The 27,916-nt window shown below is 39.6% G+C and overlaps 2 protein-coding genes across 3 annotated transcripts; both read right to left on the bottom strand.

Moving 5' to 3' along the window:
• Nucleotides 1-304: 304 nt before the first annotated feature.
• LOC113018377 (myosin heavy chain, fast skeletal muscle-like) lies at nucleotides 305-11,226 on the bottom strand. Its single transcript, XM_026161442.2, has 41 exons — nucleotides 11,211-11,226; nucleotides 10,970-11,019; nucleotides 10,654-10,876; nucleotides 10,413-10,556; nucleotides 10,171-10,327; nucleotides 9,969-9,996; nucleotides 9,778-9,889; nucleotides 9,592-9,684; nucleotides 9,441-9,504; nucleotides 8,805-8,903; nucleotides 8,609-8,712; nucleotides 8,377-8,515; nucleotides 8,173-8,291; nucleotides 7,926-8,075; nucleotides 7,671-7,841; nucleotides 7,277-7,583; nucleotides 7,078-7,154; nucleotides 6,839-6,926; nucleotides 6,639-6,756; nucleotides 6,403-6,526; nucleotides 6,187-6,323; nucleotides 5,828-6,083; nucleotides 5,388-5,630; nucleotides 5,077-5,253; nucleotides 4,821-4,966; nucleotides 4,635-4,725; nucleotides 4,142-4,531; nucleotides 3,910-4,036; nucleotides 3,665-3,783; nucleotides 3,245-3,441; nucleotides 2,969-3,152; nucleotides 2,710-2,875; nucleotides 2,452-2,576; nucleotides 2,050-2,358; nucleotides 1,758-1,961; nucleotides 1,550-1,675; nucleotides 1,292-1,462; nucleotides 1,052-1,156; nucleotides 866-961; nucleotides 620-751; nucleotides 305-424 (listed from the first exon to the last, which is right to left on the bottom strand). Exons 3-41 carry the CDS (start codon nucleotides 10,855-10,857, stop codon nucleotides 407-409), a joined length of 5,817 nt encoding a protein of 1,938 aa, XP_026017227.2. The 5' UTR covers nucleotides 10,858-10,876; nucleotides 10,970-11,019; nucleotides 11,211-11,226; the 3' UTR covers nucleotides 305-406.
• A 3,665-nt stretch (nucleotides 11,227-14,891) lies between these two features.
• On the bottom strand, nucleotides 14,892-26,171 carry LOC113020562 (myosin heavy chain, fast skeletal muscle-like). 2 transcript variants are annotated; one of them, XM_080300790.1, is made up of 41 exons: nucleotides 26,156-26,170; nucleotides 25,915-25,964; nucleotides 25,599-25,821; nucleotides 25,358-25,501; nucleotides 25,116-25,272; nucleotides 24,914-24,941; nucleotides 24,723-24,834; nucleotides 24,537-24,629; nucleotides 24,386-24,449; nucleotides 23,760-23,858; nucleotides 23,566-23,669; nucleotides 23,334-23,472; nucleotides 23,130-23,248; nucleotides 22,883-23,032; nucleotides 22,628-22,798; nucleotides 22,234-22,540; nucleotides 22,027-22,100; nucleotides 21,423-21,510; nucleotides 21,223-21,340; nucleotides 20,988-21,111; nucleotides 20,772-20,908; nucleotides 20,413-20,668; nucleotides 19,976-20,218; nucleotides 19,665-19,841; nucleotides 19,409-19,554; nucleotides 19,223-19,313; nucleotides 18,730-19,119; nucleotides 18,494-18,620; nucleotides 18,249-18,367; nucleotides 17,831-18,027; nucleotides 17,555-17,738; nucleotides 17,297-17,462; nucleotides 17,039-17,163; nucleotides 16,637-16,945; nucleotides 16,345-16,548; nucleotides 16,137-16,262; nucleotides 15,879-16,049; nucleotides 15,633-15,737; nucleotides 15,447-15,542; nucleotides 15,201-15,332; nucleotides 14,892-15,011 (listed from the first exon to the last, which is right to left on the bottom strand). In XM_080300790.1, exons 3-41 carry the CDS (start codon nucleotides 25,800-25,802, stop codon nucleotides 14,994-14,996), a joined length of 5,814 nt encoding a protein of 1,937 aa, XP_080156916.1. In that variant the 5' UTR covers nucleotides 25,803-25,821; nucleotides 25,915-25,964; nucleotides 26,156-26,170; the 3' UTR covers nucleotides 14,892-14,993. The 2 variants fall into 2 exon arrangements, with proteins under 2 accessions (XP_080156916.1, XP_080156915.1); XM_080300789.1 differs by having other exon boundaries at nucleotides 24,537-24,834; nucleotides 26,156-26,171.
• Between the last annotated feature and the right edge of the window lie 1,745 nt (nucleotides 26,172-27,916).

Genomic DNA, 27,916 nt, shown 5'->3' with positions numbered 1-27,916 from the left:
GCTGAAGCTGTTATAGCTGCAAAGAGTGAGCTGACATCAGGCGTTACGAAAAATGTATATTAAAAGTATCTTGGTTTGTGTGAAATATGTTTTCTTTTAAAGGTTAACTTAACTCTGCCATCACTAATGCTGAACACAAGAAGGGAGAACACAAAGGGAAAAGTGCTGTCCTCATTTCACAGGACGATGTCCTGTAGGTATGAATCACGATTATTCTGAAGAAACTATCGTGTTAAAAATTGGATATGTGAATGTGACTTTTTTTAGAATAAAGAATAAATTAAACTCTTTACATTTCATGAAATCATAATGAAAGTGTTTATTGAATTAATACATCATACGTGGACAATTTAACAGTTAGTTCATATTTTATGAACACTGCCAAAAAGTTCCAAAAGAATGTGTCTTATTCAGCACTTTCACCCTGAAAAAAATAATGAAAGGTAAAATTATTCAACACATATTATCAACATTGAAACAATTCATTCTACATTGTAAATATAGTATCTACACTCTCTTCTCTCTTCAATTCACAGAAAATTATTAACATAAAGCTCTTATATCAAACAACTCCATTAAACAACGGTACATTTTTTGTAAAACAAATTAAATGAATTACCTTTCCAGCATCACGGCTCTTGGCTCTCAGTTTGTTGACCTGAGATTCAGCAATGTCAGCACGTTCCTGAGCTTCCTCCATCTCATGTTGGACCTTTCTCAGTCTGGACATGTGGGTGTTGGCCTGTTCCTCCTGTTCAGTGCAATAATATGTTTTATTTAAAAACATATCTGATCATATATGAGAGATATCTCAGTTATTAAGCTGTGAATTCCATATGTAAAAATCACAAAACATTTCACTCACAGCCTCCTCAGCCTGTCTCTTGTAAGCCTTGACTTTGAGCTGCAGCTTGTCCACCAGATCCTGAAGTCTGACCAAATTCTTCTTGTCCTCCTCAGTCTGCATAAACAACAAACTGTTACTGACGGCTGAAGAAGAAAGAATTTAGGAACTTAAATGTAATAGATGTTTAGGTAAATGTGTAATCACCTGGTAGGTGAGCTCCTTCACTCTCCTCTCATATTTGCGGACTCCTTTAACAGCATCAGCTCCACGTCTCTGCTCAGCTTCAACTTCAGCTTCCAGTTCACGGACCTTTAATGCCATTATAAATAATCAGCTTTTAATAAATATTAAGAGTACAGAGAAGAAAATGGGTGGAGATCATGTGATGGAATCAAAGTGTTTTTTCTTTTTAAATACTTGAATAATAGTTCGAGAACAACATACCCTGGACTCCAGTTTCTGGAGCTGCTTCTTGCCACCCTTCATGGCGAGGTTCTCTGCCTCATCCAGACGGTGCTGCAGGTCCTTGACTGTGACCTCCAGGTTCTTCTTCATCCTCTCCAGGTGAGCACTGGTGTCCTGCTCCTTCTTCAGCTCCTCAGCCATCATGGCAGCCTGAAAGTATGGGTGGTGTTGGCATTATTGATCAAGCATGAACAAGAATTTTGAAAAGTAAAGAAGGCTTGTAAAGTACTAACTTACATCAGTGATAGCCTTTTTGGCCTTCTCCTCAGCATTTCTTGCTTCCTGAACTGCATCATCCACCTCACCCTGAACCTGGACAAGGTCAGCCTCCAGCTTCTTCTTGGTGTTCAAAAGACTGGTGTTCTGAATGAAAAAGAAACCGTTTTAATGATGTGATTCTCACTCTCTGATGTGTCAAAGTTCTTGTAAAGTAATGAATACCAACCTGAGAGTGAAGCAGTCCAACACGCTCACTAGCATCAACCAACTCCTGCTCAGCCACTTTGCGTCCTCTCTCTGTCTGCTCCAGAGCGGCTCTCAGCTCCTCAATCTCAGCCACCATCAGACCATTTCTGCGCTCCACCATGGCGACCTGCTCCTTCATGTCTTCCTGTCCTCTGACTGCGTCATCCAGGTGCAGCTGAGCATCCTGATGACAAACAAACAAAAGATATTATCATTGTTTGCTTGGAGGTTAATTAAAAATTCACACAAACACAGATGATCTACCAACTCACCTTGAGCTGTCCTTGGACATTCCTCAGTTGTTTCTGGGCCTCAGCAGCCTGTCTGTTGGCATGGCTCAACTGAATCTCCATCTCATTCAGGTCTCCCTCCATCTTCTTCTTGACTCTCAGGGCATCATTCCTGCTCCTGACCTCAGCATCAAGGGTGCTCTGCATGGAGTCAATCACCCTCTGGCTGTTCCTCTTGATCTGCTCCATCTCCTCGTCCTTCTCTGACAGCTTCCTGTCAATCTCACCTTTTACCTGGTTTAGCTCAAGCTGAACACGAAGGATCTTGGCCTCCTCGTGTTCCAGAGTTCCCTTTAAATAAAGGTTTATTTCAACATAAACTGGAGAAGGGATAGTTTTAGAAATGTAATTACAAACAAAGTACATTTTTATAAAATACATTACCTCAGCTTCCTCCAGAGCTGTCTGAATTTCAGACTTCTCAGTCTCAACAGTCTTCTTGGCCTTTTCCAGCTCATGGATGCTCTTTCCAGTCTCACCAATCTGCTCAGTAAGATCTGAGATCTCCTCTACAGAGCAAACACAGCCAAGAGTTTTAGTACTTGGAGCTGATATATGCAAATGTTTTGGGCACAACAAAAGCTGTAAATGAATATAAACATTAGAATCATATCCATATGATCTATAGCAAGATAAGCATACGCTGCAGGTTCTTGTTCTCTCTCTTCATGGTCTCAAGATGATCCAGAGCCTCTTCATATGAGTTCTTCATCTTGAACAACTCAGTGCTGAGAGAACGAGCCTCCTTTTGGGCTCCTTCCAGCTCTGCCTGGCTCTCCTCATACTTCTGCTTCCATTCTGCCAGGACCTAGATTAATTAAAATTTAATTAATTAAATAATTAGTTGTTGTAATGGGTGTAATTTCTCCTTTGATGACAGAGGTTATGTTTAAAACTTTACCTTATCAAAGTTCCTCTGCTTCTTGTCAAGGTTGGCAGCCAGAGAATTAGCTCTCTCCACATCAATCATGAGGTCCTCCACCTCACCCTGCAGCCTCTGCTTGGTCTTCTCCAGTGAGGCACACTTGGAGTTCACAGCCTCAATGGATTCCTCAGCCTCCTGCAGGCGCTGGGCAAGCTTTTTCCTGTTGTTAAAAGAATTCTGTTTTTATTAAGGCTGAATTGGTTGGTTTTAAGTCTGAAAACCAATTTAAACAATGAAAGTATGGTGACTTACTTGGACTCCTCCAGCTCCTCGGTGCGCTGGATAGCATCAGTCTCATATTTGGATCGCCACTGAGCCACCTCACTGTTGGCCTTGGACATTCCTCGCTGCAGCTCAGCCTTGGCCTCCTGCTCCTCCTCAAACTGTTCTCTCAGCAGATCACAGTCATGACGTGCTGAATGAACAGCATGAGCCAGGGCATTCTTGGCCTGTTGAAGTGACAGTTGATTTCAGATTTCGATATTTTATTGTTGAAATCAATTTTAAAGTCTAATGCTAAGAGGATAACAGATTTAAGAGGTAAAACCTTAGAAAGATATTAGAGGATTATCTGTCTCAGAGTTACTGAGTGTCTCTGTAACTGATTAAAACTTGTCTCTGTTTTTATTAGTAAGTGCTGAAATTTAACAGAAGAGAGAAAATATTTCAGACCTTCACTTCCTCCTCAACGTGTCTCTTCAGTTCCTCAATCTGCTGAGTGAAGGCCTGCTTGCCCCTTGTGAGCTGAGAAATAAGAGCTTCTTTCTCCTCAAGCTGGCGACTGAACTCACCTTTAAATAACACACATGTATTAAGCCCAGTTTGTTTCATTTCACCCACTGATTGGTTGTAGTTTTAGGTACCTGTAAATGACAAATTTCCAGAGACAGACTGTTTCTTTGTTATACATCACTTACCATTCTCTGTTTGAAGTCTCGCCTTCTGGGCATTAATGTCATTCAGCTGACGAACATTCTCATCATTTTTGGCTTTGAGTTCACTTAGTTGATCCTCAAGAGTCCTGCACATTTTCTCCAAGTTGCCCTGTCACCAAGTAATGCGATATCCATGTTAACAGTTAATGAGCTGCTTTGGCGGTCCTGAAATGTAAAAAAGAAAAAATCTGTTCTCTATAAATACTGTCCGCACCTTTGCTTTAGCAACAGCCTCCATGTTGCTGGAGAGGTCATCAATCTCCATCTTGTACTCGCTCTTCTCTTTCTCCAGCTTCTGTTTGACACGCTGGAGGTTGTCGATCTGCTCTCCGAGCTCTGCGACAGTGTCAGCCTGCTTCTTACGGAGAGCTGCTGCAGTAGCTTCATGCTGCAGAGTTGATTCCTCAAGATCACGACGCAGTTTCTGGAACTCAGCCTCTCGCTTCTTGTTCATCTCAATCTGAGCAGCTGTTGCTCCACCAGCTTCCTCGAGCCTCTCGCTGATCTCTTCAAGCTCCCTGGAGAGGTCGGCTCTCTGCTTCTCTACCTTAGCCCGAGCTGCCCTCTCAGCCTCAATCTCCTCTTCCAGCTCCTCAATACGAGCCTAGTTTGAAATTATTTGGATTTATCGATTAGAACCTAAACTAAACTAGGTTTTTGAATTATAATGAGCAATATTCTTTATGAAGACTGGTCGTTAGTGTTACCTGAAGTTCTTTAATCTTCTTCTGAAGTTGAGCACCAAGGGATTGTTCATCTTCAATTTTGCTGAGAAGTTGGCTGATTTCAAAGTCCTTCCTTGGTGTGGAAGAAGTATGGTTTTACGATCATAGTCCATATGATTATTGCAATGCAGTGTGTGTAAATAAAATTATTTACAAAAAAAGCCCTACTTCTTGATTTTCTCATCAGACTGCTGCTTGTCATTCTCCAGATCCATTATGGATTCCTGGGCCAGTTTCAGATCTCCCTCCAGCTTCCTCTTGGCTCTCTCAAGGTCCATGCGGAGCTTCTTCTCTTGCTCCAGTGAACCCTCAAGCTATAAAGTCATGTCAGTTGATTCAAGTGGTTGGTATGACAATGATTTAGTACTAAAATTCTTTCCATAGAAAACAAAAAACAACAACGTAATTTTTATAGTTTTCTTACATCATCAACTTGCTGTTCCAGCTTTGTTTTGGACTTGGTCAGAGTGTTGACTTTGTCCTCCTCTGCCTGGAGATCATCCAGTGTTTGTTGATGGGCCTCTTGTAAGGCTTTCTTCTCCTTAGTCAACTTGGCAATTGATTCATCTTGAGATGCCATCTCCTCTGTCAGGTTTTTCACCTGACATAATGTGAATACATTAAGTTTAATTTTGTTTGAGATTTTGCTGATTATTTGAACGTTTAACATGTATATTCAAAGAACAACATTACATGTTTTAATTGAACTAAGAATATAATCAAAATGAACTGAACCTTGTTTTCTGTGGCATGTTTCTCCTTCTCCACTTTGGCCAAGGTGAGCTCCAAGTCATCAATGTCCTTCTTCAGCTCAGAGCATTCATCCTCCAGCTTCCTCTTCTTAGCAGTCAGCTCAGCATTGATTTCCTCTTCATCCTCCAGTCTCTCACTTGTCTCTTTGAGTTTGGCCTCGAGCTGGATCTTGCTCTTAATGAGCCCCTCACACCTTTCTTCAGCATCGGAGAGATTGTCAACTTCCTATAATACATGTTGAACACACAAGTTAGATTATTTGTGAGTCACATTGTCCTAGTGTTTTCTTGATCGTACTTTTAGCTACACTTTTGTTTTAGCACATAAATAATCAGAGGATAAAATAAGCACGTGGCCTTTTCATATCTAAATTTAATATACATGAACTATAAGTGTAATATAAAATTTTCTCTACTACTTACTGCAGCCACTTGAAGTTGCAGGTCATTCTTCTCCTGCAGCAGGCCGACCATCTTCTCTTCCAGTTCCTTCTTCTTGGCCAGAGCAGTAGCCAGGTCTGTCTTCATCTTCTCATAGTTCTCCTTCATGTTCTGCAACTCCTTCTCAGTCTCAGCACTCTTCAGAAGAGGCTTGATCTTGAAGTATACTTTCAGCCATGGCCAGTTCTTGACATTCATGAAAGAACGGATGTTGTACTGGATGGTGTAGATAGATTCTCTAAAAACCAAACATGAGAGTGTTACTTTTAGTGTCGTTGGGTCTTAATATGAGGAAGGAAATACAAAAGAGAATACAATAGAGTTTAGTATGACAATGTTACCTCCTCTCCATCATCTTCACAAACTCTTTCCTCATGACGTATCCTCTGCAGAGAGCCTGAGTCATGGTCACCAGCTCAGCCAGTTTCTCATCTCTCATCTCCTCAAGAGTGCCCAGCAGACCAGCTTTGAAGAACACCTATTTAATCATTGAAAACATAAGTACAAGTGCAAATGGACAGTGTTTTGTTAATGTCTATTAATATAATGAAGTGTACCTTTGTGTGCCCAAACATGTACTGTGTGTGATCCACATCAATGGAGCCAAGCAGCTTCTCTGAAGCTTTCTTGTTGTCAATGAACTGTCCCTCAGGGATGACACTGGCATTCAACACTTTGTATCTTCAAGAGAGAATCATGTTGTTACTTAGATTTTTCTTTCACCATATTCAAGTTTCCCCTTTACAAAAACAATGAAACAAATTTTCCTTTCCAATTTGTAATGTGCTGTCACCTCTGCTTGAAGTCACCATAGAGGATTCTGCTGGGGAAACCCTTTCTGCAGATTCTGATGCCCTCCAGTACACCGTTACACCTCAGCTGGTGGATGACCAGGAAGTTCTCCATAAGACCTGAGAGTCAGAAATGCATAATGTTTCAAATCTTTTCTATATTCTTACTGTCATTTTTACAGTTAATATTACTGTGGGGTACCTGGGGTCTTTGTCTCATTGGGAATCAGGCAACGGACAAAGTGAGGATGAGTGCTTCTTAAGTTGGTCATCAGCTTGGCCAGATTCTCCTGTAGATCAGCATCATTAAATAATAGGTTAATACTATTTAAAAATTTGCATTTAATTTATATATATATATATATATATATATATATATATATATATATATATATATATATATATATATATATATATATATATATATAAATCTATACATACTCTGAAAAGAGCAGACACAGTCTGGAAGGAACCACCCTTCTTCTTGCCACCCTTCTTGCCACCACCACCAGCAGCCTCTGTTTTCGTAAGCAGTAAATTTCATTATTGGAATTGAAAAAATATTTTTCACTGTATAATTTTAGGCTGCAGTAGCTATCTGTACTGGACATGGGAGTTTGTGAGCACTTTTTTTTCTTACCTTCAGCTCCAGCATGGGCTGCGTACAGGAAGCCCAGCAGTTTGTTTGAAGACTTCTGGTAGAGCTGAACAACTGAGTCATTCAGTGGGTCCTTGTTCTTGTCCAGCCAGCCAGTGATATTGTAGTCCACTGTACCAGCATAGTGAACCAGGGCGAAGTGTGCCTCAGCCTTGCCCTTTCCAGGCTTTGGTTTCTCAAATGCTTTGGTCTTGCCAAGATGCTGATCGTGCAGCTTGTTCTTGAAAGTTGTGTCAGAGGCCTTGGGGAACATGCACTCCTCTTCAAGGATGGAGAAGATGCCCATTGGCTGAGAAAATATCACAAATCATATTAAAATTTCAAGGGAGGTAACATATGCACCCACATGTACATTTCTTCCTGAGCAGCTGTTTACCTTCTCAATAAGCTCAATGCAAGCAGCCAAGTCCATACCAAAGTCAATGAACTCCCAATGAATGCCTTCTTTCTTGTACTCCTCTTGCTCCAGGACAAACATGTGATGGTTGAAAAACTGTTGCAGTTTCTCATTGGTGAAGTTGATGCAGAGTTGCTCCAAGCTGTTGAACTGTAATAGTACAAACATGTTTAACTTCATGGCAATAAAGTCTTTAAAGTTTAAGAAATGTGGTGAAATGTTTCAAGTGCTCACATCAAAGATCTCAAATCCAGCGATATCCAGCACTCCAATGAAGAACTGTCTGGGCTGCTTTGTGTCCAGCATCTCATTGATACGGATAACCATCCACAAGAACATTTTCTCATAGATAGATTTGCACAGAGCCGAGACAGCATTGTTGACCTGGCAAACAAGAATTTATAATTATACAAAACCATATGAATACAGCTATAATGTTTATAAATATAATATGATAATATAAGGCCTTTTCATTAATTACCTGTGGGACGGTCTGACCTTTGGTCACCATCTCATTGCCAACCTTGACTCTTGGGTAGCACAAAGCTTTCAGCATATCAGCTGAGTTCAGGCCCAGTAGGTACGCAATCTTGTCAGCCACTGTTGGATTAAAACAAATCATTATAATACCTAATAAATACAAATACTTCAAACATTTCTCCATTATAGAAAATTTTCACAATACCCTCATTGCCATCAGGTTCAGCCTGCTCTTCACGCTGCTTCTGCTTGAATTTCATGTTGCCATGATGCATCACAGCACCAGTCAGCTTGTAGATGCTTAACTTCTCATCACCAGTAAAGCCCAAGATGTCAATAGCAGTCTGTAAGAAAAAAATGAAATCAGCTATCAATAAATAAAACAAAAGAAGATATTTATGGTTAAGTATAAGATTCTGTGTCAAATGTGATTTTACATCTGTTGCAATGAACTCCTCCACATCATCGATGCTCTTGACAGTGATTTCACCCTGACTGATCATTGGATAGTCATAAGGGTTAGTTGTGATCAGAAGAGCCTCTGAAAGGAGAAATGAAGTTAACTTGTTTTTTTTGCTTAGAATGTGATTTTAATGGTTTTAAAATTTAAATTTAGGTGTCCTATCAACATACCCAGAAGCTCAGGCTTGTGGCCTGTCATCAGCTGATAGAAGATATGGTAGCTCCTCTCAGCAGATAACTGGAAGGTGACACGGGACTTCTCCAGCAGATCTAAGGACAACAGATTAATTTTGACACTGTAGACATGAGACATCACAGTCAAAACTGCAAAATGGATCATACATGCATTTATTTCCTTGGCTGTCATTGGGCGTGTTTGAAACTTTTTTTAGTTCTGTTGCTTTACTTATAACGTGCATCACAGTATACCTTATTATACTTTAAATGTTCCGTGAAGTTGCAATATGTTCCTACTTATACTTACACACGATAACTGCTGGGTTACAGTATATAACTTATATATATAGCGTAACCACACTGTTCATGCATCCGTGTGTTCCACCACAACAGACAATATTACTTCTTCTGAAATTAAGTGACTCATCTTCTTATGTGCTGTAAAATAACTAAACAGACCTGTTACATAATATTTAGGGGTTTTTTTGGTTGGTTTGGGGGGGGGGGGGGGGGGCATTCTGGACTTATCAGTTTGATTCTCATTCCCCAGAGCTTGAATACATTTAAGTGACTAATTAAATATAATTTCTATCACAGATAATGGTAATTTACACTGTGGTTCAAACTTACATGTTTCAATATCAGCTGAAGACAGCTTGCCAGATGTGCCAAAGTGAATCCTGATGAATTTTCCCTACAGGGGTAGATCTTTATTAATATTGCCTTTCATGAGAGCAAGTAGTAAAAAGCTCATTTACATTAACTCATTTTAATCACTTACAAATCGAGAGGAGTTGTCATTCCTCACAGTCTTGGCATTACCGTAGGCCTCCAACAGAGGGTTGGCAGCAACAATCTGATCCTCAAGAGAGCCCTGCAAGAATATATTGTTTTTATGTGAGCTGATCTTCCAAAATTCATTTTCTTTTTCTGTCACAAAGACTTTGACGCAGAATAAAGAATCTACCTGTATTTTGCCAGCTGCTGGCTCAGCCTTCTTAGCTCCAAGAGCTGCAATTGTTGCAAAGTACTGGATGACACGTTTGGTGTTGACAGTCTTTCCTGCACCGGATTCTCCACTGGGGTTTAGGGGACACATTGTTAAAATGCCTTTATATCGTTTTTATATATTTTGCATACAGTTTTTATTATACTCACGTAATCAGGACAGACTGGTTCTCACGATCTAAAAGAAAAACATATAAGCATGTCTTGAATAATCTTAGTATTCATTTATTTCCTATCACTTATAAGTAGCTATGTGGTAAGAAGCAATTTTTTTCACGCAATGATTAATGGTCATCTCTTTAAGTACAAGTCCTAAATGCATTTAAAGGCTTTAATAGAGAATTGAGCTTACCAGTGAGCATGAACTGATAGGCATTGTCAGAGATGGAGAAGATGTGGGGTGGAGCCTCAATCCTCTTCTTTCCTCTGTATGCTGCTACACATGTAGCATCATATACAGGAAGCCACTTGTAGGGATTGACGACAACGCAGAACAACCCAGAGTAGGTCTGTATCATAGACAATAAATATCATTTAAACATTTACAGATCAGCATGATACTTTCCTCTCACACACAGCAATGTGAAAACTTACGTAGATCATCCATGATGCATAACGCTCTTTGAGGTTAAACAACACAGATGGCTCATTAAGGTGGGTCATCATGGCCATGTCCTCCATCTTATCAAACTTTGGAGGGTTCCTAGGGTGGATTTCATCCTCCTTTACAGTGACCGTCTGAATAGAAAATTAAGATCACTTAGAAAAAATCAGCTTTCAAAGTTTGGCACTATATATTTGACAAATAGATAAAGTACATTGATAATTCATCTACCTTTCCATCGTCTGTCTCAACAGTGGCTTTACCACCCTCCTTCTTGGTAAGTTTCCCCTTGACATACATCTCATCAGGAACAGTCACAAAGAAGGCCGTCTTGGCATCAAATGGAGCAGTCTGGGCCTCAATCCTCTCCTTTTCTGGCTTGCGTAGGTAAATGGCCGCCGCGCCATACTGCGCCATCTCCGCGTCTGTGCTCATGGTGGCACTTTACTACAGACTGAAAATATGATGGATTGACACATAAATCATTTACTGTACTTATTATACAAACCATAATTAACATCCATTCTTTTTGATTCGTGGAGTTTACCTCAGCTGATGCAAACAGAAATTCCTTGGTATCCTGTGTATGTCAAGGTGCTATAAAATAAGTAAACGTATATCAATGGACATTTTACTCTTTAATTTAAGAATCCATTCAAAAAGTAAAATTTTCAGTGTCAAAAAAAAATTTAATAACTGAACACTTAAAAATGTAAAATATAAACTTAATGAGAGCATATAATACACAGTAGATAAAACATGGTAGCTGAATCCTTTACTGTACTCACCCGTCTTAGATGCCCGTCAGTTAGAGCAAATGTCCAGAGCTGCTGCTTTTATAGACAACGACTCTGCTTCCTCAGCAATTACACTCTCCTTAGTTTGGTCATGAATGTCTGACACCTTGCTTCTTGATACTGATATGGTCAAAAATAAATGAATTGTTTTGATCCATTTTCCACATATGTAATCCCTCTTTTCTAATACAACATACTTTCAAATATAAACAATTCAGCTGTATTCCTTAGTGAAAAAAATATTGCCAATGTATTGTGGTTTATTTGGTATATTTATTTAAGTGATTATGCTCCTAAATATGGAAATATGGTGTATAATTACAGGACATAAAAATCATCAGACTTTCTGTGTGTTATATATAGCTACCGGGAACATAATATTAAATAATTTATTACTATAAAATAATTTGTTATAAATACATGAAATTTCTGTGTGGATAGAAGTGAACGTACAGCTTTTAGCTTACAATTTTGATAAACTAATTAAATGATATATTCTTACAGGAAGGGAAAATCTGGGATCATAGCAAGGATTAGCTTTTATTTCTAAAGCTTGCTCAAACTTGACCTAATGTTTGCTATCTTTCTAGCAGAACATGAGATACTATCATGGTCAAAAATAAATCCAGCAAAGGACAGGAGGAGTGGTTTGTGGTTGGCACAAAAGACAGATATATTTATTTTTCAACAACACAGAAGTACCCAGAAGTACCTATACCTATTGGTAAGGTAAGTCCATGGTCAAATATCAAATGCAGTATGTTGTGTGTTTTCACTGTAATTCCAAGGGCCAGTAGAATTGCAACAAAACTGCAGAGCAGACACACAGCATTACAACCAAAAATGGAAACACTTTTTGATCTGCTTTTTATTTAGCCCAGTGCTTTGCTAGGTGTACAGTATTAAGTGTCTTACTTCTTACTTACTAATATCTTAATACTTTAGTGAAAATACTATCGTAGTCCATATCGAGTCATAGATGAGTTTCTTTTGCTTGGACTTCTATCTGGACGAGTGCACTGAAATTTCTTAATTACAATGGAGCTACTAACTCTCTCTCATTAGAGAGAGCTAGTGATGAGTACTGTCTGATCACTTAGACATCTATGGATGCCACTAACATGCACAAAATCCCCCAATTTAATTGACAGTTCTACACATGAAGTCTCTGTGATCCCTTCACCATTCACAAAGCCTTAAACTCTAATGAGACAAGGATAAGATCCCTTTACTATGATGAATGACAAATCAAGTACTCTGCCCAAACGAGAGGTCTGACAACATTATCCGTGGCTTCTCCAGAACCTTTCACACATGTCTCAAGTGCTCAGGATGAAGTCATTTGCATAAAGCACAGAGTGTCAAATGGTGGGCATCATCCTCAGCCTCTCTGGTAGGGTCTATGCCAGCATGCTGCAGAGTGTGTCTTTTAGTTGAACCTTTAATTAAGGAGGAACAATGCAGTTTTTATCCTAGTCATGGAACACTGGACCTGGTACTTCTTGCTATTCTTTTTATCCACATCACTTCATTATTATTTTCTTTTGTCACACCTTGCTATCCTGTTGTAGAGGTGAATAAAGTGTCAGGCAGGAACATGAGTTTGAACCTGGAAATCAAAAGGATGATTCTGAATGTTGTCAGTACATATGCCCCACAAGTTGGATGTCAGTTAGAAAAGAAAAAGAATTCTGGAGTAAGTTGGGTAAAGTGGTAGAGAGTGTTCCTGGGGAGAGAGTGGTGATTGTATCAGACTCTGACAAATAAAAATGGAAAGGGCTGTTGTGAACAGATATTTCAAGGAGAGGGATGACCATAGGGTGACATTAAAGAGCAGAGGAAATGTCCAGCTCAAAATTTCAAATCCTCTTCTACTCTTCATTTTACTGTGGGGATTGATGGTCCCCACAAGTATAGTAGTATGCCAATTTTCTGTCCTCACAAAAATGTCTAAACATGTACATACACACACACACAGAGACACACACAGACACACACAGACACACACGCGCATGTATAGATAGATGTGCTGTGGGGGAGATATCAGATTTTGTTAGAGGTCTGTCCACATTTTCAGTTGAGGTAAGCTGTACTGCATGATCCGAAATAGAAAGTAGAAAGGCACCACCAATTGTGGCCTTATATGTGAGTGAGCATTACAGTATTATATCAGTGACACTGTTTTATGGTGACTTGCACTGCCTTAAACTCAATTTGTATTTTTACAAGCGAACTGGATTTTGGTCCGTCTTTTTTACTGCTTTGCCTTTCTCAAAAGTAAATGTATACCAGAGTTGTATATATAGAGCAGTGCAGTTACAAATACTATCCAGAAAAAATATGTGATGTTATTATGGCAGTTGTTGAATATACCTATTAAAGTTTGGTAATAAGATTAATTTGGACATTTTAATATACAGCTCTGTCTGAAGGAATATTTTTATAACTGTAAATAGATTGGATGTAAAAGGTCAATCTCAGGCATTATCAGTTTTTGACTGTGAATTTGTAGTAATATTTAGCCTAAAATGTTTAACTTGCTAAAGATGCAAAATGGCACATTGTTCTACAGAGAATTTTTTAATTACCCACCCAAAGCACTGAATTCAATTGTTTCAAAAACTTCCATGGCAACACATGTTTAAAATCAAGCACCTAGGCATGCAGTCTTCTTCTCCAATCATTTATTGCAGAACGAGTCTCTCTCAGGAGCTCAGTGAATTCCAACATGGCAGCATTATAGAATACCACCTGTGCAACAAGTCCAGTAGTGAAAATTCCTTGTTACTAAATATTCTACATTCAACTGTTAGTGGTGTTATAATGAAGTGGAAGTGAATAGGAACCACAGCAACTCAGCCGTGTATTGGTAAGCCACATAAATTGATAAAGCAGGGTCTCACATAGTGCACAGAGGTCACCAACTTTCTGGAGTCAGTCACTACAACACTCTAAACTTCATGTGGTCTTCAGATTAGCTCATGAACAGTGTTTATAGAGCTTCATGGAATGGCTTTCCATGGCTACGCAGTTGCACTAAAGCCTTACATAACCAGGCACAATGCAATACATAAGATGCAGAAAAGCACACTGACACTGTTGCAGTATTCATGTTTTCTGGATAAGAGATGAATCGCGCCGGTGTGAAGTAATTTTTTCACGAAATGGCCTTGGCCCCTTAGTTCCGGTGAAATGTTTCAACACACCAAGACATTTTGAACAGTTTCATGCTCCTAGCTTTGTGGGAACAGTTTAGGGACAGCCCCTTCCTGGTCTAACATGATGGAGTGCCAGTGCACAAATTGGATGGGGGAATTTGGTGTGCAAGAACTTGACTGGCCTGCCAGAGTCCTGACCAAAACCTGATTAAACACCTTTGGAATGAATTAGACTGTGAACCAGGCCTTCTCATCCAACATCATTGTCTGATCTTACAAATATATTTCTGGAAGAATGGTTTTCTTTTAAAGGTTAACTTAACTCTGCCATCACTAATGCTGAACACAAGAAGGGAGAACACAAAGGGAAAAGTGCTGTCCTCATTTCACAGGACGATGTCCTGTAAGTATGAATCACGATTATTCTGAAGAAACTATCGTGTTAAAAATTGGATATGTGAATGTGACTTTTTTTAGAATAAAGAATAAATTAAACTCTTTACATTTCATGAAATCATAATGAAAGTGTTTATTGAATTAATACATCATACATGGACAATTTAACAGTTAGTTCATATTTTATGAACACTGCCAAAAAGTTCCAAAAGAATGTGTCTTATTCAGCACTTTCACCCTGAAAAAAATAATGAAAGGTAAAATTATTCAACACATATTATCAACATTGAAACAATTCATTCTACATTGTAAATATAGTATCTACACTCTCTTCAATTCACAGAAAATTATTAACATAAAGCTCTTATATCAAACAACTCCATTAAACAACGGTACATTTTTTTGTAAAACAAATTACATGAATTACCTTTCCAGCATCACGGCTCTTGGCTCTCAGTTTGTTGACCTGAGATTCAGCAATGTCAGCACGTTCCTGAGCTTCCTCCATCTCATGTTGGACCTTTCTCAGTCTGGACATGTGGGTGTTGGCCTGTTCCTCCTGTTCAGTGCAACAATATGTTTTATTTAAAAACATATCTGATCATATATGAGAGATATCTCAGTTATGAAGCTGTGAATTCCATATGTAAAAATCACAAAACATTTTACTCACAGCCTCCTCAGCCTGTCTCTTGTAAGCCTTGACTTTGAGCTGCAGCTTGTCCACCAGATCCTGAAGTCTGACCAAATTCTTCTTGTCCTCCTCAGTCTGCATAAACAACAAACTGTTACTGACGGCTGAAGAAGAAAGAATTTAGGAACTTAAATGTAATAGATGTTTAGGTAAATGTGTAATCACCTGGTAGGTGAGCTCCTTCACTCTCCTCTCATATTTGCGGACTCCTTTAACAGCATCAGCTCCACGTCTCTGCTCAGCTTCAACTTCAGTTTCTAGTTCACGGACCTTTAATGCCATGATAAATAATCAGCTTTTAATAAATATTAAGAGTAGAAAGAAAATGGGTGGAGATCATGTGATGGCATCAAAGTGTTTAGTTAATACTTGAATAATAACTATATATGCATATATATATGCAGTACATACCCTGGACTCCAGTTTCTGGAGCTGCTTCTTGCCACCCTTCATGGCGAGGTTCTCTGCCTCATCCAGACGGTGCTGCAGGTCCTTGACTGTGACCTCCAGGTTCTTCTTCATCCTCTCCAGGTGAGCACTGGTGTCCTGCTCCTTCTTCAGCTCCTCAGCCATCATGGCAGCCTGAAAGTATGGGTGGTGTGGGCATTATTGATCAAGCATGAACAAAAATTTTGAAAAGAAAAGAAGGCTTGTAAAGTACTAACTTACATCAGTGATAGCCTTTTTGGCCTTCTCCTCAGCATTTCTTGCTTCCTGAACTGCATCATCCACCTCACCCTGAACCTGGACAAGGTCAGCCTCCAGCTTCTTCTTGGTGTTCAAAAGACTGGTGTTCTGAATCAAAAAGAAACCGTTTTAATGATGTGATTCTCACTCTCTGATGTGTCAAAGTTCTTGTAAAGTAATGAATACCAACCTGAGAGTGAAGCAGTCCAACACGCTCACTAGCATCAACCAACTCCTGCTCAGCCACTTTGCGTCCTCTCTCTGTCTGCTCCAGAGCGGCTCTCAGCTCCTCAATCTCAGCCACCATTAGACCATTTCTGCGCTCCACCATGGCGACCTGCTCCTTCATGTCTTCCTGTCCTCTGACTGCGTCATCCAGGTGCAGCTGAGCATCCTGATGACAAACAAACAAAAGATATTATCATTGTTTGCTTGGAGGTTAATTAAAAATTCACACAAACACAAATGATCTACCAACTCACCTTGAGCTGTCCTTGGACATTCCTCAGTTGTTTCTGGGCCTCAGCAGCCTGTCTGTTGGCATGGCTCAACTGAATCTCCATCTCATTCAGGTCTCCCTCCATCTTCTTCTTGACTCTCAGGGCATCATTCCTGCTCCTGACCTCAGCATCCAGAGTGCTCTGCATGGAGTCAATCACCCTCTGGCTGTTCCTCTTGATCTGCTCCATCTCCTCGTCCTTCTCTGACAGCTTCCTGTCAATCTCACCTTTTACCTGGTTTAGCTCAAGCTGAACACGAAGGATCTTGGCCTCCTCGTGTTCCAGAGTTCCCTTTAAATAAAGGTTTATTTCAACATAAACTGGAGAAGGGATAGTTTTAGAAATGTAATTACAAACAAAGTACATTTTTATAAAATACATTACCTCAGCTTCCTCCAGAGCTGTCTGAATTTCAGACTTCTCAGTCTCAACAGTCTTCTTGGCCTTTTCCAGCTCATGGATGCTCTTTCCAGTCTCACCAATCTGCTCAGTCAGATCTGAGATCTCCTCTACAGAGCAAACACAGCCAAGAGTTTTAGTACTTGGAGCTGATATATGCAAATGTTTTGGGCACAACAAAAGCTGTAAATGAATATAAACATTAGAATCATATCCATATGATCTATAGCAAGATAAGCATACGCTGCAGGTTCTTGTTCTCTCTCTTCATGGTCTCAAGATGATCCAGAGCCTCTTCATATGAGTTCTTCATCTTGAACAACTCAGTGCTGAGAGAACGAGCCTCCTTTTGGGCTCCTTCCAGCTCTGCCTGGCTCTCCTCATACTTCTGCTTCCATTCTGCCAGGACCTAGATTAATTAAAAATTAATTAATTAAATAATTAGTTGTTGTAATGGGTGTAATTTCTCCTTTGATGACAGAGGTTATGTTTAAAATTTACTTTATCAAAGTTCCTCTGCTTCTTGTCAAGGTTGGCAGCCAGAGAATTAGCTCTCTCCACATCAATCATGAGGTCCTCCACCTCACCCTGCAGCCTCTGCTTGGTCTTCTCCAGTGAGGCACACTTGGAGTTCACAGCCTCAATGGATTCCTCAGCCTCCTGCAGGCGCTGGGCAAGCTTTTTCCTGTTGTTAAAAGAATTCTGTTTTTATTAAGGCTGAATTGGTTGGTTTTAAGTCTGAAAACCAATTTAAACAATGAAAGTATGGTGACTTACTTGGACTCCTCCAGCTCCTCAGTTCGCTGGATGGCATCAGTCTCATATTTGGATCGCCACTGAGCCACCTCACTGTTGGCCTTGGACATTCCTCGCTGCAGCTCAGCCTTGGCCTCCTGCTCCTCCTCAAACTGCTCTCTGAGCAGATCACAGTCATGACGTGCTGACTGAACAGCATGAGCCAGGGCATTCTTGGCCTGTTGAAGTGACAGTTGATTTCAGATTTCGATATTTTATTGTTGAAATCAATTTTAAAGTCTAATGCTGAGAGGATAACAAATTTAAGAGGTAAAACCTAAGAAAGATATTAGAGGATTATCTGTCTCAGAGTTACTGAGTGTCTCTGTAACTGATTAAAACTTGTCTGTTTTTATTAGTAAGTGCTGAAATTTAACAGAAGAGAGAAAATATTTCAGACCTTCACTTCCTCCTCAACGTGTCTCTTCAGTTCCTCAATCTGCTGAGTGAAGGCCTGCTTGCCCCTTGTGAGCTGAGAAACAAGAGCTTCTTTCTCCTCAAGCTGGCGACTGAACTCACCTTTAAATAACACACATGTATTAAGCCCAGTTTGTTCCATTTCACCCACTGATTGGTTGTAGTTTTAGGTACCTGTAAATGACAAATTTCCAGAGACAGACTGTGTTTTTGTTATACATCACTTACCATTCTCTGTTTGAAGTCTCGCCTTCTGGGCATTAATGTCATTCAGCTGACGAACATTCTCATCATTTTTGGCTTTGAGTTCACTTAGTTGATCCTCAAGAGTCCTGCACATTTTCTCCAAGTTGCCCTGTCACCAAGTAATGTCATATCCATGTTAACAGTTAAGCTTTGAGCTGCTTTGGCGGTCCTGAAATGTAAAAAAGAAAAAATCTGTTCTCTATAAATACTGTCCGCACCTTTGCTTTAGCAACAGCCTCCATGTTGCTGGAGAGGTCATCAATCTCCATCTTGTACTCGCTCTTCTCTTTCTCCAGCTTCTGTTTGACACGCTGGAGGTTGTCGATCTGCTCTCCGAGCTCTGCAACAGTGTCAGCCTGCTTCTTACGGAGAGCTGCTGCAGTAGCTTCATGCTGCAGAGTTGATTCCTCAAGATCACGACGCAGTTTCTGGAACTCAGCCTCTCGCTTCTTGTTCATCTCAATCTGAGCAGCTGTTGCTCCACCAGCTTCCTCGAGCCTCTCACTGATCTCTTCAAGCTCCCTGGAGAGGTCGGCTCTCTGCTTCTCTACCTTAGCCCGAGCTGCCCTCTCAGCCTCAATCTCCTCTTCCAGCTCCTCAATACGAGCCTAGTTTGAAATTATTTGGATTTATTGATTAGAACCTAAACTAAACTAGGTTTTTGAATTATAATGAACAATATTCTTTATGAAGACTGGTCGTTAGTGTTACCTGAAGTTCTTTAATCTTCTTCTGAAGTTGAGCACCAAGGGATTGTTCATCTTCAATTTTGCTGAGAAGTTGGCTGATTTCAAAGTCCTTCCTTGGTGTGGAAGAAGAAAGGTTGTACGATCATAGTCCATATGATTATTGCAATGCAGTGTGTGTAAAGAAAATTATTTACAAAAAAAGCCCTACTTCTTGATTTTCTCATCAGACTGCTGCTTGTCATTCTCCAGATCCATTATGGATTCCTGGGCCAGTTTCAGATCTCCCTCCAGCTTCCTCTTGGCTCTCTCAAGGTCCATGCGGAGCTTCTTCTCTTGCTCCAGTGAACCCTCAAGCTATAAAGTCATGTCAGTTGATTCAAGTGGTTGGAAAGACAATGATTCAGCACTAAAATTCTTTCCATAAAAAACAAAAAACAAACACATCATTATTATAGTTTTCTTACATCATCAACTTGCTGTTCCAGTTTTGTCTTGGACTTGGTCAGAGTGTTGACTTTGTCCTCCTCTGCCTGGAGATCATCCAGTGTTTGCTGATGGGCCTCTTGTAAGGCTTTCTTCTCCTTAGTCAACTTGGCAATTGACTCATCTTGAGATGCCATCTCCTCTGTCAGGTTTTTCACCTGAAACAATGTGAATACATTAAGTTTAATTTTGTTCGAGATTTTGCTGATTATTTGATCGTTTAACATGTACATTCAATGAACAACATTACATGTTTTAATTGAACTAAGTATACAATCAAAATGAACTGAACCTTGTTTTCTGTGGCATGTTTCTCCTTCTCCACTTTGGCCAAGGTGAGCTCCAAGTCATCAATGTCCTTCTTCAGCTCAGAGCATTCATCCTCCAGCTTCCTCTTCTTAGCAGTCAGCTCAGCATTGATTTCCTCTTCATCCTCCAGTCTCTCACTTGTCTCTTTGAGTTTGGCCTCGAGCTGGATCTTGCTCTTAATGAGCCCCTCACACCTTTCTTCAGCATCAGAGAGATTGTCAACTTCCTATAATACATGTTGAACACAGTTAGATTATTTGTGAGTCACATTGTCCTAGTGTTTTCTTGATCGTACTTTTAGCTACACTTTTGTTTTAGCACATAAATAATCAGAGGATAAAATAAGCACGTGGCCTTTTCATATCTAAATTTAACATACATGAACTACAGGTGTAATATATACTTTTCTCTACTACTTACTGCAGACACTTGAAGTTGCAGGTCATTCTTCTCCTGCAGCAGGCCGACCATCTTCTCTTCCAGTTCCTTCTTCTTAGCCAGAGCAGTAGCCAGGTCTGTCTTCATCTTCTCATAGTTCTCCTTCATGTTCTGCAACTCCTTCTCAGTCTCAGCACTCTTCAGAAGAGGCTTGATCTTGAAGTATACTTTCAGCCATGGCCAGTTCTTGACATTCATGAAAGAACGGATGTTGTACTGGATGGTGTAGATAGATTCTCTAAAAACCAAACATGAGAGTGTTACTTTTAGTGTCGTAGGATCTTAATATGAGGAAGGAAATACAAAAGAGAATACAATAGAGTTTAGTATGACAATGTTACCTCCTCTCCATCATCTTCACAAACTCTTTCCTCATGACGTATCCTCTGCAGAGAGCCTGAGTCATGGTCACCAGCTCAGCCAGTTTCTCATCTCTCATCTCCTCAAGAGTGCCCAGCAGACCAGCTTTGAAGAACACCTATTTAATCATTGAAAACATAAGTTCAAGTACAAATGGACAGTGTTTTGTTAATGTCTATTAATATAATGAAGTGTACCTTTGTGTGCCCAAACATGTACTGTGTGTGATCCACATCAATGGAGCCAAGCAGCTTCTCTGAAGCTTTCTTGTTGTCAATAAACTGTCCCTCAGGGATGACGCTGGCATTCAACACTTTGTATCTTTAAGAGAAAATCATGTTGTTACTTAGATTTTTTTTCACCATATTCAAGTTTCCCCTTTACAAAAACAATGAAACAAATTTTCCTTTCCAATTTGTAATGTGCTGTCACCTCTGCTTGAAGTCACCATAGAGGATTCTGCTGGGGAAACCCTTCCTGCAAATTCTGATGCCCTCCAGTACACCGTTACACCTCAGCTGGTGGATGACCAGGAAGTTCTCCATAAGGCCTGAGAGTCAGAAATGCATAATGTTTCAAATCTTTTCTATATTCTTACTGTCATTTTTACAGTTAATATTACTGTGGGGTACCTGGGGTCTTTGTCTCATTGGGAATCAGGCAACGGACAAAGTGAGGATGAGTGCTTCTTAAGTTGGTCATCAGCTTGGCCAGATTCTCCTGTAGATCAGCATCATTAGATAATAGGTTAATACTATTTAAAAATGAGCATTTAATTTTTTTTTTATCCATCCATCCATCCATCCATTCGCTTCCGCTTATCCTTTTCAGGGTCGCAGGGGGCGCTGGAGCCTATCCCAGCTGTCATAGGGCGAGAGGCAGGGTACACCCTGGACAGGTCGCCAGTCTGTCGCAGGGCTAACACACAAGGACAGACAACCATTCACACTCACATTGACTCGCACATTCACACCTAGTGGCAATTTGGATTATCCAATTAACCTATCCCCACAAGCTGCATGTCTTTGGACAGTGGGAGGAAGCCGGAGTACCCGGAAAGAACCCACACAAACACGGGGAGAACATTCAAACTCCACACAGAAAGACCCCGGCCTGATGGTGGAATTGAACTCAGGACCTTCTTGCTGTGCGGCAACAGTGCTAACCACCGTGCCACCGTGCTGCCCAATTTTTTTATTTTTTTATTTTTTTATATATATATAAATCTATACATACTCTGAAAAGAGCAGACACAGTCTGGAAGGAACCACCCTTCTTCTTACCACCCTTCTTGCCACCACCACCAGCCTCTGTTTTCATAAACAGTAAATTTCATTATTGGAATTGAAAAAATATTTTTCACAGTATAAATTTATCCTGCAGTATGCACATTGTAGCTATCTGTACTGGACATGGGAGTTTGTGAGCACTTTTTTTTCTTACCTTCAGCTCCAGCATGGGCTGCGTAAAGGAAGCACATTAGTTTGTTTGCAGACTTCTGGTAGAGCTGAACAACTGAGTCATTCAGTGGGTCCTTGTTCTTGTCCAGCCAGCCAGTGATATTGTAGTCCACTGTACCAGCATAGTGAACCAGGGAGAAGTGTGCCTCAGCCTTGCCCTTTCCAGGCTTTGGTTTCTCAAATGCTTTGGTCTTGCCAAGATGCTGATCGTGCAGCTTGTTCTTGAACGTTGTGTCAGAGGCCTTGGGGAACATGCACTCCTCTTCAAGGATGGAGAAGATGCCCATTGGCTGAGAAAATGGCATAAATCATATTAAAATTTCAAGGGAGGTAACATATGCAACCACATGTACATTTCTTCCTTAGCAGCTGTTTACCTTCTCAATAAGCTCAATGCAGGCAGCCAAGTCCATACCAAAGTCAATGAACTCCCAATGAATGCCTTCTTTCTTGTACTCCTCTTGCTCCAGGACAAACATGTGATGGTTGAAAAACTGTTGCAGTTTCTCATTGGTGAAGTTGATGCAGAGTTGCTCCAAGCTGTTGAACTGTAATAGTACAAACATGTTTAACTTCATGGCAATAAAGTCTTTAAAGTTTAAGAAATGTGGTGAAATGTTTCAAGTGCTCACATCAAAGATCTCAAACCCAGCGATATCCAGCACTCCAATGAAGAACTGTCTGGGCTGCTTTGTGTCCAGCATCTCATTGATACGGATAACCATCCACAAGAACATTTTCTCATATACGGATTTGCACAGAGCCGAGACAGCATTGTTGACCTGGCAAACAAGAATTTATAATTATACAAAACCATATGAATACAGCTATAATGTTTATAAATATAATATGATAATATAAGGCCTTTTCATTAATTACCTGTGGGACAGTCTGACCTTTGGTCACCATCTCATTGCCAACCTTGACTCTTGGGTAGCACAAAGCTTTCAGCATATCAGCCGAGTTCAGGCCCAGTAGGTACGCAATCTTGTCAGCCACTGTTGGATTAAAACAAATCATTATAATACCTAATAAATACAAATACTTCAAACATTTCTCCATTATAGAAATATTTCACAATACCCTCGGTGCCATCAGGTTCAGCCTGCTCTTCACGCTGCTTCTGCTTGAATTTCATGTTGCCATGATGCATCACAGCACCAGTCAGCTTGTAGATGCTTAACTTCTCTTCAGCAGTAAAGCCCAAGATGTCAATAGCAGTCTGTAAGAAAAAAATGAAATCAGCTATCAATAAATAAAACAAAAGAAGATATTTATGGTTAAGTATAAGATTCTGTGTCAAATGTGATTTTACATCTGTTGCAATGAACTCCTCCACATCATTGATGCTCTTGACAGTGATTTCACCCTGACTGATCATTGGATAGTCATATGGGTTAGTTGTGATCAGAAGAGCCTCTGAAAGGAGAAATGAAGTTAACTTGTTTTTTGCTTAGAATGTGATTTTAATGGTTTTAAATTTTAAATTTAGGTGTCCTGTCAACATACCCAGAAGCTCAGGCTTGTGGCCTGTCATCAGCTGATAGAAGATATGGTAGCTCCTCTCAGCAGACAACTGGAAGGTGACACGGGACTTCTCCAGCAGATCTAAGGACAACAGATTAATTTTGACACTGTAGACATGAGACATCACAGTCAAAACTGCAAAATGGATCATACATGCATTCATTTCCTTGGCTGTCATTGGGCGTGTTTGAAACTTTTTTCAGTTCTGTTGCTTTACTTATAACGTGCATCACAGTATACCTTATTATACTTTAAATGTTTTTGTGAAGTTGCAATATGTTCCTACTTACACACATGATAACTACTGGGTTACAGTATATAACTTATATATACACTGTTCATGCATCCGTGTGTTCCACCACAACAGACAATATTACTTCTTCTGAAATTAAGTGACTCATCTTCTTATGTGCTGTAAAATAACTAAACAGATCTGTTACATAATATTTAGGGGTTTTTTTGGGTTGGTTTGGGGGGGGGGGGGGGGGGGGGCATTCTGGACTTATCAGTTTGATTCTCATTCCCCAGAGCTTGAGTACATTTAAGTGACTAATTAAATATAATTTCTGTCACAGATAATGGTAATTTGCACTGTGGTTCAAACTTACATGTTTCAATATCAGCTGAAGACAGCTTGCCAGATGTGCCAAAGTGAATCCTGATGAATTTTCCCTACAGGGGTAGATCTTTATTAATATTGCCTTTCATGAGAGCAAGTAGTAAAAAGCTCATTTACATTAACTCGTTTTAATCACTTACAAATCGAGAGGAGTTGTCATTCCTCACAGTCTTGGCATTACCGTAGGCCTCCAACAGAGGGTTGGCAGCAACAATCTGATCCTCAAGAGAGCCCTGCAAGAATATATTGTTTTTATGTGAGCTGATCTTCCAAAATTGATTTTCTTTTTCTGTCACAAAGACTTTGACGCAGAATAAAGAATCTACCTGCATTTTGCCAGCTGTTGGCTCAGCCTTCTTAGCTCCAAGAGCTGCAATTGTTGCAAAGTACTGGATGACACGTTTGGTGTTGACAGTCTTTCCTGCACCGGATTCTCCACTGGGGTTTATGGGACACATTGTTAAAATGCCTTTATATCGTTTTTATATATTTTGCATACAGTTTTTATTATACTCACGTAATCAGGACAGACTGGTTCTCACGATCTAAAAGAAAAACATATAAGCATGTCTTGAATAATCTTAGTATTCATTTATTTCCTATCACTTATAAGTAGCTATGTGGTAAGAAGCAATTTTTTTCACGCAATGATTAATGGTCATCTCTTTAAGTAGAAGTCCTAAATGCATTTAAAGGCTTTAATAGAGAATTGAGCTTACCAGTGAGCATGAACTGATAGGCATTGTCAGAGATGGAGAAGATGTGGGGTGGAGCCTCAATCCTCTTCTTTCCTCTGTATGCTGCTACACATGTAGCATCATATACAGGAAGCCACTTGTAGGGATTGACAACAACGCAGAACAACCCAGAGTAGGTCTGTATCATAGACAATAAATATCATTTAAACATTTACAGATCAGCATGATACTTTCCGCTCACACACAGCAATGTGAAAACTTACGTAGATCATCCATGATGCATAACGCTCTTTGAGGTTAAACAACACAGAGGGCTCATTAAGGTGGGTCATCATGGCCATGTCCTCCATCTTATCAAACTTTGGAGGGTTCCTAGGGTGGATTTCATCCTCCTTTACAGTGACCGTCTGAATAGAAAATTAAGATCACTTAGAAAAAATCAGCTTTCAAAGTTCGGCACTATATATTTGACAAATAGATAAAGTACATTGATAATTCATCTACCTTTCCATCGTCTGTCTCAACAGTGGCTTTACCACCCTCCTTCTTGGTAAGTTTCCCCTTGACATACATCTCATCAGGAACAGTCACAAAGAAGGCCGTCTTGGCATCAAATGGAGCAGTCTGGGCCTCAATCCTCTCCTTTTCTGGCTTGCGGAGGTAAATGGACGCCGCGCCATACTGCGCCATCTCCGCGTCTGTGCTCATGGTGGCACTTTACTACAGACTGAAAATATGATGGATTGACACATAAATCATTTACTGTACTTATTATACAAACCATAATTGACATCCATTCTTTTTGATTCGTGGAGTTTACCTCAGCTGATGCAAACAGAAATTCCTTGGTATCCTGTGTATGTCAAGGTGCTATAAAATAAGTAAACGTATATCAATGGACACTTTACTCTTTAATTTAAGAATCCATTCAAAAAGTAAAATTTTCAGTGTCAAAAAAAAATTTAATAACTGAACACTTAAAAATGGAAAATATAAACTTAATGAGAGCATATAATACACAGTAGATAAAACATGGTAGCTGAATCCTTTACTGTACTCACCCGTCTTAGATGCCCGTCAGTTAGAGCAAATGTCCAGAGCTGCTGCTTTTATAAACAACGACTCTGCTTCCTCAGCATTTACACTCTCCTTAGTTTGGTCATGAATGTCTGACACCTTGCTTCTTGATACTGATATGGTCAAAAATAAATGAATTGTTTTGATCCATTTTCCACATATGTAATCCCTCTTTTCTAATACAACATACTTTCAAATATAAACAATTCAGCTGTATTCCTTAGTGAAAAAAATATTGCCAATGTATTGTGGTTTATTTGGTATATTTATTTAAGTGATTATGCTCCTAAATATGGAAAATGTAAGAAATGTTAACAATATAGTTAGTGGTAAATTAAAATAGTGCTCTGCATGGTTTTGGGATTATTCATTCTAATAACTTTTGAAGATAAATGGATATTAATTTGATACAGTTTATAGTAAGCTTATCTGTGTGTCCAACTATCTTTGATATTTTGATAGCCAGTTTTAAACTTCTAGTGCCACTGGTGTATAATTACAGGACATAAAAATCATCAGACTTTCTGTTATTGCCAGAAGGGTGTTATATATAGCTACTGGGAACATAATATTAAAAAATGTATTACTATAAAATAATTTGTTATAAATACATTAAATTTCTGTGTGGATAGAAGTGAACGTACAGCTTTTAGCTTACAATTTTGATAAACTAATTAAATGATATATTCTTACAGGAAGGGAAAATCTGGGATCATAGCAAGGATTAGCTTTTATTTCCAAAGCTTGCTCCAACTTGACTTAATGTTTGCTATCTTTCTAGCAGAACATGAGATACTATCATGGTCAAAAATAAATCCAGCAAAGGACAGGAGGAGTGGTTTGTGGTTGGCACAAAAGACAGATATATTTATTTTTCAACAACACAGAAGTACCCAGAAGTACCTATACCTATTGGTAAGGTAAGTCCATGGTCAAATATCAAATGCAGTATGTTGTGTGTTTTCACTGTAATTCCAAGGGCCAGTAGAATTGCAACAAAACTGCAGAGCAGACACACAGCATTACAACCAAAAATGGAAACACTTTTTGATCTGCTTTTTATTTAGCCCTAGTAATACAGAAGAACACATTACATACAGTGCAGTCTAATGTCGCAGTGGTTTGCTAGGTGTACAGTATTAAGTGTCTTACTTCTTACTTACTAATATCTTAATACTTTTGTGAAAATACTATCGTAGTCCATATCGAGTCATAGATGAGTTTCTTTTGCTTGGACTTCTATCTGGACGAGTGCACTGAAATTTCTTAATTACAATGGAGCTACTAACTCTCTCTCATTAGAGAGAGCTAGTGATGAGTACTGTCTGATCACTTAGACATCTATGGATGCCACTAACATGCACAAAATCCCCCAATTTAATTGACAGTTCTACACATGAAGTCTCTGTGATCCCTTCACCATTCACAAAGCCTTAAACTCTAATGAGACAAGGATAAGATCCCTTTACTATGATGAATGACAAATCAAGTACTCTGCCCAAACGAGAGGTCTGACAACATTATCCGTGGCTTCTCCAGAACCTTTCACACATGTCTCAAGTGCTCAGGATGAAGTCATTTGCAAAAAGCACAGAGTGTCAAATGGTGGGCATCATCCTCAGCCTCTCTGGTAGGGTCTATGCCAGCATGCTGCAGAGTGTGTCTTTTAGTTGAACCTTTAATTAAGGAGGAACAATGCAGTTTTTATCCTAGTCATGGAACACTGGACCTGGTACTTCTTGCTA

This window comes from Astatotilapia calliptera, chromosome 4 (assembly GCF_964374335.1).
Source record: "Astatotilapia calliptera chromosome 4, fAstCal68.1, whole genome shotgun sequence".
Lineage (NCBI taxonomy): Eukaryota > Metazoa > Chordata > Actinopteri > Cichliformes > Cichlidae > Astatotilapia > Astatotilapia calliptera.
This window is presented reverse-complemented; position numbering and strand designations above follow the sequence as displayed.

Excerpts from the sequence above, each read along its gene's own strand:
- LOC113020562 (XM_080300789.1), bottom strand. The coding sequence starts at position 25,802 with ATGAGCACAGACGCGGAGATGGCGCAGTATGGCGCGGCGTCCATTTAC. Across the intron at positions 22,799-22,882 it reads CTGGGTTTGAGATCTTTGAT|TTCAACAGCTTGGAGCAACT; the intron begins GTGAGCACTTGA and ends GTACTATTACAG. Across the intron at positions 19,555-19,664 it reads TGGAACAGCAAGTTGATGAT|CTTGAGGGTTCACTGGAGCA; the intron begins GTAAGAAAACTA and ends ATGACTTTATAG.
- LOC113018377 (XM_026161442.2), bottom strand. The coding sequence starts at position 10,857 with ATGAGCACAGACGCGGAGATGGCGCAGTATGGCGCGGCGGCCATTTAC. Across the intron at positions 10,328-10,412 it reads ATGCATCATGGATGATCTAC|ACCTACTCTGGGTTGTTCTG; the intron begins GTAAGTTTTCAC and ends TCTATGATACAG. Across the intron at positions 1,676-1,757 it reads TTGGACTGCTTCACTCTCAG|AACACCAGTCTTTTGAACAC; the intron begins GTTGGTATTCAT and ends TTTTTCATTCAG.